The sequence below is a fragment of the Muntiacus reevesi genome, chromosome 1 (assembly GCF_963930625.1).
Source record: "Muntiacus reevesi chromosome 1, mMunRee1.1, whole genome shotgun sequence".
Taxonomy (NCBI): domain Eukaryota; kingdom Metazoa; phylum Chordata; class Mammalia; order Artiodactyla; family Cervidae; genus Muntiacus; species Muntiacus reevesi.
In genome coordinates this window covers 41,661,518-41,675,485 of record NC_089249.1, presented here as the reverse complement: position 1 = coordinate 41,675,485, position 13,968 = coordinate 41,661,518, and the positions used below count along the sequence as shown (strand labels likewise).

At 43.0% G+C, this 13,968-nt stretch overlaps 1 protein-coding gene across 4 annotated transcripts in view; it reads right to left on the bottom strand.

The window, feature by feature from the left end:
* Positions 1-3,198: 3,198 nt before the first annotated feature.
* The window catches only part of GPR19 (G protein-coupled receptor 19), a 37,276-nt gene continuing 26,506 nt past the window's right edge, over positions 3,199-13,968 (bottom strand). For all 4 annotated transcript variants that reach the window (XM_065941149.1, XM_065941158.1, XM_065941143.1 and 1 more), the window contains exon 4: positions 3,199-5,149. In XM_065941149.1, the coding sequence (XP_065797221.1) occupies positions 3,880-5,133 (1,254 nt within the window). In that variant the 5' untranslated portion in view covers positions 5,134-5,149 and the 3' untranslated portion in view covers positions 3,199-3,879. The remainder of the gene's footprint in view (positions 5,150-13,968) is intronic.

Sequence of the window (13,968 nt, the reverse complement as noted above, 5' to 3'; positions counted from 1 at the left end):
ACAGCTCTAAACGATGGACATTAGTTTGAGTAGGCTCCGGGAGTTGGTGATGGATAGGGAAGCCTAGCGTGCTGCAGTCCACGGGGTCGCAAAGAGTCAGACACAACTGAGCAACTGAACTGGACTGAATCACAGCTCTCTAAGGTTGGACCTAGTGGTAAAGAACCCACCTGCCAATGCAGGAAACGTTAAGAGATGAGGGTTTGATCCCTGGGTTGGGAAGATCCCCAGGAGGAGTGCATGGCAACCCACTCCAGTATTCTTGCCTGGAGAACCCCACAGACAGAGGCGCATAGCAGGCTACAGTCCATAGGGTCGCAGAGAGTCAGACACGACTAAAGCAACTCAGCACACAAAGGTCATCTCTGTCCCAGAGAATCAGCAGGTTCACTGAACAGTGGGCAATTGTTTATTCTCTTCATATTCTTCCCAACACAGTGAAGATTTTTTTCTCCAATGAACGCATCATGCCACAGCCAGCAGGATGGTGAATGTAAAGAATGTTGGACTGGTTGGCAGAAGGCATTGTAGTTTCCCCCTAATTTGACCTCTTTTGGACTTAATCGTCTCTTCTAAAAAATGGGGATTTGGGTTAGGTCTCCCAACATCCCATTCCTTCTACTCTACAAGTCTAATTCTTTGCTTTTTTCATGTGTGGTTTTTGTAGAGGAGCATAACCTGGAAGCTGACTCTGGTCCAGAAACTCTAACAGATCTTGCTTCTGTTGCTTCAAAGTGCATTTGGCAGGTGGCAGCAAGGCTGGGGGGTGAAGGGAGGCACTGTGCCCACAGGAGAGGCAGAAGTGCCGACCTTATCTGGCAACTGACTCTGCTCCCCACGTGCTTGTTGGAGGCCCAGTGGGTAAATTGTCCTTGCTGAGAGCAGTGGCCCAGAGCTCCAGCCCTGGCTCCAGGCACCTTGGGGAAACCTGTGAGGGAAGGTCCACGGGAAAGCTGATGGACTCGGAGCAGCAGGATGGCGGGTCTACTGCTTTCACTGAAGATTAGAAGGAGAAACCTGAATACTACTTAAAAGGCTGCAGCCCTGCCCCTTCCTCTGACAGTTTATGGGCACCTGGAATTGGCTCCAGGGAATTGCTCTCCTCGGAACCTTGCTCCCATCATTAGCTTTTTTGAATTCTTTGTTTCGAGGCCATATGAGTCCATATTCATGATGCACCTCATCATGTGCCTGGTAAGGAGACTGAAGTCGTTTTCTTATTCCCCACAATAGCCTGCCTCCCTGTGACTTAAACTCTGGTGCTTGGCAGGTAAATGAGTTATGGTGAATGTTGTTCTCGTATTGCTGAGTGCATGCATGCTAAGTTGCTTCATTTGTGTCCCACTCTGTGCGACTCTATGGACTGTAGCCCTCCAGGTTCCTCTGTCCATAGGATTCTCCAGGCAAGAATACTGGAGTGGGATGCCACGCCCTCCTCCAGGGGAAACTTCCCAACCCAGGGATCGAACCTCATCTCTTAAGTCTGCACTGGCAGGTGAGTTCTTTACCAGTAGTGCCACCTGGTAAGCCCTTGTGTTGCTGGGATTTATGAAAATCTTTATTAATCTGTACATTACATCCAATTTCCCCCAAATTCAGGATCAAGTGAGACAACAGGAATCCTAAATATTAAACTAAACTAAAAAAGTACAGTGAATTAACAACATGCTGAGAAAATATAGCTGAATTATCATAGGTCTTGAGACTTTAGAGCTCTTGCTTTTGTGATTTGATTAACTCAATTTGTTATTATTTGGGGGGATTTTTTTTTTTCTAAAAAACTAATCTCAATAAGACTTTGCATTAGATCCTCTCACTGAATTTCCACCCACTGGGGTAACTCACAGAACATTAAAGACAGAACAGAGTTTAGTAATCATCTAGTCATTTTCAGTTTAACCGAGACCAAAAATATATACATAAATAAAATTAAAGTAAATCAAATTTTATTTTTTTTAGAATTTAACTTTTAAAAATAAATAAAAGTACTGCAGGGTCTCTTCTATTTTTTAACAACTATGAATCTAAAAAGTCAAGGGTCAACTGACATCAAGTTCTGACTCACTTTGTCATTTTTGAATATCATATGTGGAGAAGAAAGAAAAGGAAGAAAAAATACAAGGTATTCTTTTTATCTTTTGACCTGGTTGATTGAAGGCAGGACCTCCACCTGAGCACATCAGCTCTATAATGTTTTGTGGATAGAATATTTTATTTTTCTCATTTTTTGCCCCCCAAAACCAAGCCCAATTGTGTCTTGTTTCCCTGTGTCTGCGAGACAGGAAATACCAGTTTGTTTCCAATCTCAGATGTTCAGCACCAGGAGCCCAGGAACCCAGCCACAGCCAAGAAAAAGGTGGGGGCCAGCTCACCAAATTTCTCGGCTCTCCTGTTAAGAACATCACGCTCTCCTAGACCAATTCTCACCCAGGCAGCAGCTGTTAGGCCCACAGAGGTCTGAATCTGCTTGACTGCTCAAGTGTTCCCTCGAGAGACACCTGTCATGTCAAGGAAAGGGCCACAGACCTGCAGCTAGGGGATTGAGTGTGAAAACGAGTTCAGCCACACTCTGACTTAAGCAAGTCCCATAACGCTGAGGTCCGATTTCCTCACCTATAAAACAGAGATGGTCATAAGAACATCACATGCTTTTTTAAGAGGATGACATGAGACAATGCAGGTAAAGTTGCTGAACTACTGATATTATTATTTGCAATTCTTGTTCACTAGGGTGTGAAAATGCACACCAATCTTGTCTGTAAACCTGTTATTGTTTAAACAAAGCATTTTTTAAATGTGCTCCTCCTGGGTTTGAAATAATGGAGACCCGGCAACCAGAAGAAAATCTTGAGTTACCTTGGCCAAAGAGGAGTGTGAGCTTGGCGAGGGTATGATCATGGGTCCTGAGAGAGAGATGAGGGGCAGGAAGCACTGGCTGGAGAAATGGCCTCATGTCTACATGCTCAGGAGAAAGAAGAACCTGCTCCTTGCCCTTGCTCTCCCAGAGTCTGGGGGCAGCGCCAGGCAGCGGAAGGTGTCTGCCTGAGTGCCAGAGCACAGAGAAAAGGCATCTGCGTGACTCCCATTGGCATTTTCTGGGCTTGCCCAGCCAGGTTCCCTGCACATTGCTTGAATTTGACTCAGAAGGGAGGTAAGCATCCTAGACACAGCCTAGATGGACCTGGATGTGAGAAAAACGGCATGGCAACTTCAAACGCTGCAAGGCATCATCAGCTGGTTTTAAGAGAGAATGAGAGACAGAGAGACAGAAATTAGGCCAAGCTTTCTTTCCCTAAGCATCTTCATTAAAATTCAATCACAGAAGGCTACCCGGGCAAGTTCTAGTATATTCTAACATATGGAGTGCTCTCTGTAACAGATCTGGATAGAAGGTAATGTAAAAACATATAAAATATTAACACTTCCTAAATGTTGCTCAGTAGAAGAAATACAAGTCTCTGAAATGTGTCACACAGGAGATTTGATTTGGAACAGAAGCCTATAGTTAATAAAAATTCAGTAGGGAGGAGAAAAAGGAAACAGAATAAAATCAGGTTGAATCATCAATCAAAGACTGTGTATGCTTTTTGGACCTAATAGTAAATAAAAAGTCAGAAAGCATTCTTTTTTTTTTTTAATGCACATAACTAAAATAGTAAAGGGACTGTTGACCATAAATAAGCTCAAGGTGAAAAGATACCTGTAAAACAAAAAGTAGCTAAATTAAAAAAAACAAAAACTAAAATCAATAGTGAGTGCATTCTACATAATAAAACATTTCCGTCAGAAAATTGATTGAAAAAATACATAAATAGCTTGTTTTTATAGTTAAACTTTTAACCTCTGATGCATAATAATAATTGAAAGAATTCTGAGAAATCAGACAAAAGTATTTGGCGGATTTGAATTAATAGGCCAAGCAAGCTTTTTTTCCTTGGCTTCCCTGTCAAACGAATCATAGATTGAGTCTTTGGTTATACTTTTGGCCGATGGAGGGATTTCTGAGATGCCGACATAGTTTTTTTTGGCCATCCTTGAACTGGTTGTGATAGTATAGGCATTGCTTCGGTAACACTTCATCGAGGACATGCAGAAAGTCTCTTTCATGCCTCTCCTAAAATTGGCATTATAAATGGAATACAGAGTAGGTTTAGAGGCTGAGGAACTAAAGGATATCCACGTGATAGCAGTGAACACAAGGGAACTTTTCTTATAGTCTCGTTCATGGGGGTGCCACAGCTGAACGACATGAAAAGGCAGCCAGGAGAGCAAAAATAGCAAATTTAAAATGAGGAACATCTTGATTGTTTTCACTTTTGTCCTTGGGACAATGTTCATGGTCCGCCTCACTGTCCGGCCATCAGTGCCGATTCTCCAAATGTATTTTATGACCTTCTGGTAAAATAAGATTATGAGGATGCAAGGGATCACAAAGTTCACCAAGAAATGGATGACAGTATAGGCTGTTCCTTCCCAAGAGGAGGGAAGGAAATAGCTGCAGTGGTTGTCCCAGCTGGAGCCGTAGAAGAACAACACAGGGGTCACAAAGGTCGCCTCGAAGATCCAGGATGCGGCGATCATCTTCTTGGCTTTCTCTCTGGACACCTTGAAGCTCAGCGGGTAGACGATGGTGTAGAACCGGTCTATGCAGATGGACAGGAGCACGTAGATCTGGACACCCGGGGTGAGATACTGAAAGTAGCGCACGGCCCTGCACACGGCGCTGCCCAGGGTCCAGCGGCCGGTGGAGAACTGCAGCAGGACAAAAGGCGTGCTGGCCACACTGACCAGAAGGTCAGCGCATGCCAGGGAGACCACAAAGTAATTGGTGGTGGACTGAGTCCTCCTGCTGCGGTGGATGACCAGACACACCAGGGAATTGCCAAAGACAGAAAACAACCACAGGGCCCCAAAGAAGATGCTGGCTGTGGCCACTTCCCCAGGGTTCGGTCCATACTGTGGATCTGTTCTGTTGCTCCTCCAGCTGTGCTCTGGGGAGAGCTCCGTCAGGTCTTGGCTCGGCAGAGGGGCGGCCGTCTCTGCGCAGCTGTGGTTGTGAAGAGGCACCAGCAGTGTAGGAACAACCAAAGGTGGCTTGCTCTTATCCATTCTGTGAGCAAAAACCATATTCATTTTTCCCCTCTTAGTTCTGGATAAGAAAAGAAGAATGAGGTCTCCTGTTAAAATGGTGTTACAAGGATTGATTCCTAAGGCTAACAATGATTTAGGATGCTTAGGTCAATTGTCATTTGTCAAGGAGGATTGTGCGTTGGTAGGAAAACATGACTACTATCCAGAAAAAGCTCTGGCCCTGTTTCTCTTTCATTTTAGGGCTGTATCAGCTGAGCCCAGCTCAGGGCCTTCCTGGCCTCCCCACTCTCCTGATCTTCGTCAAATGTGGTGGAACGCACAGCAAGCCCCAGTCCTCACTGACCCTGTTCCCTTCATGTGCTGGGGATCGCAGAGGGGTAGAGATCTCAGATCTGGCTCACTTTTAGGGTTTACCCCCAAATGAAGAACTGTTGGAGTTCTGGGAAGCATATGAGAAGTTCCTGAATGTCCTAACACTAAAGAAGTGAGGCTGCAAGGGAGGAAAATTTGGGCAGATGGAAACACAGACGTCAGCTATGGAAATAGCTAACAGGAATCTGAATGCAGACTGGCTGGCTACTGGGAAGGACCTTGTCCTCACTTACTGCAGAATTCCCATTACAGAAGCATCGTGGGAGCAAATGTAACACTTTCACATGAGCCAGAAGTAGCTCCTCATTTAATGACACAAAAACACAGCCTATTTTTCCCCAAAAGATGATGTGCCACCTATCGATGACATATTTGATGCTACTGTTGTTACTGTTTCATAAAATGACACTGACTGGGGATGTACAAGATGTCTCCTAATGAATGTAAAACCAGGTTGCAAGAAACCTTATGGCATCCAGATGATTATAAGCAATCAACTCTAACTTTACCCAGACTTTATTTTAACTTTTTCTTACTACTATTCAGTTAGGGGAATAAAGTTACACTTTTTAACAGGGAAAAACACTGTAACATTGTGAGCCATTCAATTAAAATTGAGGTGACTTTGGCTGCAGTCAGATCTTTAAGGTTTAATTTGGTCTGAATCTAGTAAGCAGAAAGAGAAAGGACAGCAACTGAATCCATAATAACCAGGGCCAGGACACAGGGGAGGGCGCCCCAGCAACAGGCTCTGCCTCTTGCCCTTCTTGGGGGCGGCTGTCACTATACCTCACAAAGAAATGTTTCTGTGGGGTCAAAGGGCAGTTCCTAATGACCCACTTTTCCTTGAAGGATATTTGCAGTAATATATATTGCCCTCACCAAGAAACCCCATTCAACAAAAGTCTGGTGCTCAGGGTGATGTACAAATGGCCAGGTTCATGTTCCCTTCAAGGCTTTTTTGTCCATGAAGCAGCCCTACTAAATTTCTTAAAGGGAACCATAAGGTAATTAGCCATTTTAATAACTAAAAGACCTTTAAGCATGCCTGGCTGGTTGATAGTAAGTTGTAAGACTAGCAACCATACTTCCCATATAAAAAATTAGGACACAGTCTGAAAACAGGACATAAGATCTAAAATTAGCACTGTCCTTGAAAATCTGTAATGCATGTGTGTCATCCTTACAAAATCAAAATCATCCTTCCACCTTTATGTGTGTAAAACCTACAACATTGAAAAAAGAAAAAAATACCTAAATTTTTTTTTTAAAGATTTAAAGTTTAAAAGGACTGATGCTGAAGCTGAAACTCCAATACTTTGGCCACCTGATAGGAAGAACTGACTCTCTGGAAAAGACCCTGATGCTGGGAAAGATTGAAGGCAGGAGGAGAAGGGGATGACAGAGGATGAGATGGTTGGATGGCATCACCAACTCGATGGGCATGAGTTTGAGTAAACTCTGGGAGTTGGTGATGGACAGGGAAGCCTGGCGTGCTGCAGTCCATGGGGTTGCAGAGAGTTGGACACAACTGAGCGATTGAACAGAACTGAAAGCTTAAAAATACAAGAGACAAGCAACATTCCCAGAGAGAAAGAGCTGTTCTAAATTTGTGGGGGAATGCCTGTGGCCTAAATAAAACAGGAGCTGGTGGCACAGGCATTTTCTGTAGCTCCACACACACTTTGAAGCCTCTGAACTTCCTTCTGCTTCTTCCTTCCTCTCATAGCAAAACTCTGCAGATGAAACTCAAAATCACCACCACCACCACCACCACTGATGTGCTATGGGGGCCTTCTTCTGTCCCTTCTTCCTGCAGCTTTGTAACGAGTGTGTCCGACCCCCACCTACCCCCACCCACACACATACCCTCCTGGAAACGGGACAAGAGGGCTTCCCTTGTGATCCAGGGGTTAAGACTCCACACTTCCACTGCAGGGGAGGCATATTTGATCCCCCATCAGGGAACTAACATCCCACATGCTGTGGGGTGTGGCCAAATAAGAAAAAGAAATGGGACAAGACAGCCTGAGGAGTTGTTGAGTCTAGGTCTCACCTGATTGATGGCATGACTTTTCTGACTGGACCTAAAGTGCTGCATCTCTGTTTACTCATTCAGTATACCAAGAAACTATGCTAGGTGCTAGGAAAACCAATGAAAAGTAAGGCCAGTAAAAGGGTAAATGTATAAATAAGCTGTCTGCCATATTATAACTAATTTTATAATAATTATAATTGACAGATAAGGAGCTAAGTGCCAGAGAAAAACAGGGACCCAACTTTGCTTGGAAAAGGGAAGAAAAGGAAAGACTTCACAAAGGAGACCAAGGTGTGAGCCGGGGACCTGGAGGATAAAGGTCTCTTCTTCAGGAAGACAAGGGTTTAAAAAAGAACAACAACAAAAACGTCCCAAACATTCCAAGGGAGAGAGAGCATGTGGAATAACTTGGGGGTCATCCTTCTCGGGTTGACCTTTAGGGGCCTTTTCCCCTTCAGTTCAGTTGCGTTCAGTCGGTCAGTCATGTCCAACTCTTTGCGACCCCATTAACTGCAGCACACCAGGCATCCCTATCCATCACTAACTCCCGGAGCTTCCCCAAACTCATGTCCATTGAGTTGGTGATACCATCCAACCATCTCATCCTCTGTCGTCCCCTTATCCTCCTGCCCTCAATCTTTCCCAGCATCAGGGTCTTTTCCAATGAGTCAGCTCTTCGCATCAGGTGGCCAAAGTACTGGAGTTTCAGCTTCACCATCAGTCCTTCCAATGAACACCCAGGACTGATCTCCTTTAGAATGGACTGGTTGGATCTCCTTGCACTCCAAGAGACTCTTAGAGGTATAGTTTTCTGCAGACCATACTGCCCAGACCATACAGTCTCTAAATGCCCTACAATCAAACTGACCTACATTTTTCCTGTGGTTACAATGAGAGGTTACATTTTCCACATTCATGAGCTGAAATGTAGTCACCCAGTGGATGAGAATATTAACATATGCAGAATGGCTGTGGATTTCATAGGGCATTTTGTTACTCCTTTTCCTGGTTTGTTTTGCTTTAGAGCCAAGCTGGATGTTCCCAGGGAGCTTTACAAAATGCTGATGCCAGGGTCCTTCCCTAGGGATTCGGATTTAACTGCTCTGGGGTGCAGCCTGGGCATCACGAGGTTTCAAGAGTTCCCCAGGTGATCCCAATGTGAAACCCGGATTAACAATCACTGCTTTAGAATTGCTTCCACATTTCTGTCTTCTCCCATTAACTATGGGGTCCTGGGAAAAGGGCGTTATTCTTTGTTCATGCTCCACAGCTTCCACTGAAGTTCTTTACATTAATAATCGCTTATTAGCTATTGAATGAATTGACTCCATAAAGACAGACAGCTGAAATACAGGCCTCCTACTCTAGGTGGCTCTGCTAGGAGAATTACAAGCAGAGATACAGAACCCCTGTGTGTTCTCCCTGAGCTGGAACGCTGGTGGCCATGGTGACAGCGCAACATGGCTCCTGAAGAGAGCAGGAAAGGTGAAACAAGTCACCCAGGTCAGCTCTCGTTTAAGGGCGAGCAAAGGCAGTTTAGGCGACCTCAGACAGCCTCCTGTACCCACTCGCAGAAAACATGGTCTGCCATATTATAACCAAATTCTAGAACGCTAAAGTAAATGTTAAAGAAAGCTCTCCCCTGCTCCATTAATTTGGAAATAAATATATCTTTAAGGGAGTATTTCTGAAATACGGGGGCTACATAATTAGTAGCTGTGTCTGGGTCATCCATATTCAGTAGTTTTAGCAGCAAGAAAAGCCTTCTTCACCTCTTTCCAGCTCATCCTGTCTCTTCCCAGCCAGCCCTGAGACTACCACATGACACACCCGATTCAGTTGAGATTGAGGGCCCCTATTAATATATATCTTTATCTGTGTATTATCTAAGACAGGAATTATTCATCTGTTGGGCTCAAAGAGATGTGTCTTAATATACAGGTGGGAAAAAAAAAAAATATACAGCTGGGGAAAATGGTGGATGAGCTGACATGGTATAGAGCTAGGGAGTGAACAACCTCTGTAATGATGGGACCTTGTGTCTATATATAAAATGATATGTCTGTCACTTCATATTGTAATTTTTATTTTGAGTACTGTCTCCCCCCGTTGGGTTATGAATTCCGTAAGGACAGGGATTGTGTCTTTACTTCTATATCCCTGTAGCACATAGATATTAATAAAGGTTTACTCAATAAATGGGTAGATATGTTAAGAAAAATTATCCATTATTTGAAAATAAGGCACAGAGAGCATAGCATAATTTTTTAATATCATGCTAGGACACTGTTACATGGGCTTCCCCAAGGATTATTTAATTCTCTGGAAGAATGTATCTGTTCTTGATTTTGCTATCTACAATATGACTAGCACCCAGACATTACATGTAAACATGCAAATTTGTTTAGCAGAAAAAATAACCCCAAAGGTTATAGATTTATTGCCCTGTAGGACAATAACCAGTTTTGTGCCTCCTAGCAATTTTATGCTGACATTATTTAGAGAAACAAACAAATAGCACCCCCCCAAATCCCCAGAAATATCCATTTATTCAAATGCTCTTAGAAGCAACCTTATTATCTCATTGGTTCCTTCAGTAATAAGTTAATGATTTTTTACATTATGTTCATTTCTATGCTTGAATGAGAATCATGATGAATAAGAACCATGACTAACCTTTGGAAAACTGTATTTTGATGGGTATATGAATGATTAGATACTAATCAGAGGACTACAAAAAAGAATCAGAGGGGCACAGACGATAAACTTCACAGTTTGCCAGAGGCTATTCCCAGATAAGTGTATCAATGCTGGGTAGGTTTCTTCCAGACTCAGAAAACCCTAACAACTGCTTTATTTTTCCCTCCTGAAATTATATACAGACTCAGAGATATTCCCATAATACAGGAAGACTATGGCAAATTAGAATTTTATGTTAAATTTATATATGATTTGGTTGGGAAAAAAATGAATGGAAACATTTTCTGTAGAATGAGAAGTGTCTGCTGCACCTAGGCAGACACACAGCCTAATATGTGTGGCTAATGAGCAGTGAGATTAACTGCAATGAAGACAGGAGTTATAGTAGCATCAATACCACCAAGAGTTAGTACTTTTTTTGTGTGTGTGCTTATTATCTGTCAGGTACTTCATATACAGAGCCCTTCCAGAGAAAGAGGTAATGTTATTAGCCCTATTTTTCAAATGAGAAACTGAAGTTCTTCCCCAAGGTCATACAATTGGAAAGTGATCACCCAAGACTGCCTTGCTCCAAAGCCCATGCTTTTAACCACCATGGCACTTGACATCCCAGGGGAGCCACAATGGGCTGGATCTAAATTTGGAGGGTCAAACTGGCTGTACACAGACTTCTCAATCAAACACGAATATAAAATTCCCCCACAGACTCTTGCAACCCACAGATACATCTGTTCAATATGCTAGCTCAGAAATATGTGACAGTGAACATTTGGGGGGAAAAAATCACTCCCACTATATACTGCAGGGAGGCTTAGCATCAAAAGTGCAGTAGTCATGCTGGTCTGGAAACACAGCCTTTCTTCATAATAAAGAATGTGAAAGTGTTGAAAATTCATTATCAGATGACTGACTGCTGCCTTTCAAAGGTAGAATGAAAGCAGAACTCAGTTTGAATCGAAGTGTAGAAAAAGTCTGAACAATTCAGTATCACCCCAAGTAGGAAATTCTCTTTTAAATTTTAATTGTTGTAATTTAAGAAATATGATGGTGGTAGATATTTTCCTTAAACCTTTCAATGTTTTGTAGGCTTGATTTGCCTACATATAAGATTGGAACAGAGGTGGGCTGGGACTAGCTTGCATGGGGCTCCTCAGAGCACATTCCTTCCCAATTCCAAGCTCAATGACATCATGTTGGCATCATGAATCAGCCAAGGTAGGAACAGTCGCACCATGAGACTGACAACCACCACAAATAGCCAGTAGTTACCAGCCCCCCAGTTCCAGTAGGGCAGTTCACAGACCAACCTATCCAAAAGTCCTGAACTTACACACATCCCTGAATTTACGAATAGCTAGGGAGGTCACACGGGTTCTTTGGAACCTTCCTTAGCTCCTATCTCGCTTCCTGGCTCTGAGCTATGGCTCTGGTGTGGACACTGAGCTAAGCACTTCATAGAACCACATAAGGCCCAGGCAGCCACCAGCAAGACTGTGGTGGGGGAACAGGAAAACCAGAAAGAGAAGACATGTTCTCATAATGTGCCACACAGACAGGGTTGCCAGGTGAAACACAGGAAGCCCAGTTAAGCATGAATTTCAGATTAATAACAGATAACTTTTTAACATAACTATGTCCCATCCTATATTTTCATTACCTAAATCTGACAAACCTGCACACCTAGAACATAATCTTCTGCTGAGAGACACTTATTTTTCAGCTCACAATATAGGATTATTGCAAAGTGGTTCTGTGCACAGGCTTTGAAGCAGACTGAAGTAGGAGTACTATCTCTGTCACTCACTATCTAGTTGTGTGACCCAAAACAAGTTATCCAACCCTCTTGATTCCAGTGTTCTCATCTGTAAAATGAAAATCTGTTCAGTTGTGTTTTTGTGATCCCATGGGCTGTAACCCACCAGTTTTCTCTGTCAACAGAATTTTCCAGGCAATAATACTGGAGTGGGTTGCCATTTCCTACTCCAGGGGATCTTCCCAACCCAGGGATTGAACCTGCATCTCTTGCATTTCCTGCATTGGCCAGTGGATTCTTTACCACTGCGCCACCTGGGAAGTCCAGAAAATGAGAATAATTAGTCCCTATTTCATTTGATAATTATGAGGATTACATGAGATAATATATGCTCAGGAGTTAAATGAGTTATCACAAGTCAATCTGTCTGGTACGAGACCCTCAGTAACTGCTATCCTACTATAGTTCTAAAACACACCTAGCTTGGTGTCTGACACATAGGAAGTGCTGAAAATATTAGCACTACTGTTAGTCCATAAAAGTCTTCTAAGCCATATGACAAGCAAATTTTATTAACCACAGCATACATCACAACTTAGACTCATATTACTAACATTGGTCACATAATTTAGCATTGTTAAGGATGAATGGCTTTTGTCAAGGGCCTAAATACCTCATCATTGACAACACCGCTTTTAAGGGGGAAGTCACTGAGGTCCAAATAAACATAACCTTTCTCCAAGTTTCTTCAAGTTGGGGACTTTTGTGTGTGTGTGTGTGACATATTTGCCAGACGAAGGCTTCCCTGGTGGCTCAGAGGGTAAAGCATCTGCCTGCAATGTGGGAGACCTGGGTTCAGTCCCTGGATCGGGAAGATCCCCTGGAGAAGGAAATGGCAACCCACTCCAGTATTTTTGCCTGGAGAATCCCATGGACAGAAAGAGCCTGGTAGGCTACAATTCACAGGGCCACAAAAAGTTGGACACGACTGAGCGACTTCACTTTCTTCTTGTCAGATGAAACTTTTTCCTATACCCTAAACCAAAATATGTATTGATAATATAACTGGATTGACTGTGTCTTTCTCAAAAGCAAAGAGACTCTATCCTGCTTAAATTATTTCCTTTAGGTAATTCTGAATAATTGCAAAAGAACCTCATAATTCCAGTGAAAATTAAGTTTTTTCTTCACCATCTGAGACTCCTGGCATTGTGATTTATAAGCTTGAAATTTTCCCTAGTGCCCTTCTCTCTTTCCTCTGGTTATATAATATATATATAAGTATTTCTCCATAATATTTCCAGGTCTGTGCCTTTCAATACGTCTCCCAACTGAGATCAAATAGTTTCCTGAGATCAGATGTGGCACATTTTCTCTTTGTTTGAATACTGGTTCTGCTTTCAAGGAGAACATGATTTTTTTTGAACAGGGAAGGGTTTTCAAAAAAAGCCTCTTCTAACATCACAAATGCAGGAGACCTGGGTTTGATTCCTGGGTTGGCAAGATCCCATGGAGGAGGGCATGGCAACCCACTCCAGTATTCTTGCCTGGAGAATCCCAGGGACAGAGGAATCTGGTGGGCTACAGTCCATAGGGTTGCAAAGAGTCGGACACGACTGAGCGACTAAGCACACACACGACATCACAAAATATCCCAAAATAATGACATTGCTGGTGAGAAATTCTAGATATCTAGATTTAAGGAACTATATTCTTCTTTTGGAGAAGGAAATGGCAACCCACTCCAGTATTCTTGCCTGGAAAATCCCATGGACAGAGGAGCCTGGTGGGCTATAGTTCATGCAGTTGCAAGAGTCGGATATGGCTTAGCAACTAAACCACTACCACCACAATTCTTCTTTTATCACCTTTACCCTTTTTTGTTTTTCACATAAATCTGAAAATATTAGAAATAAACAGAATCAGCATCCTTGGTGTGACTTCCAGGAATCAGGAGGGCTTCCATCCCCTCTGCTTCTCTCACCATTAGAGCATCATTCTTTTAGGGTCAAAG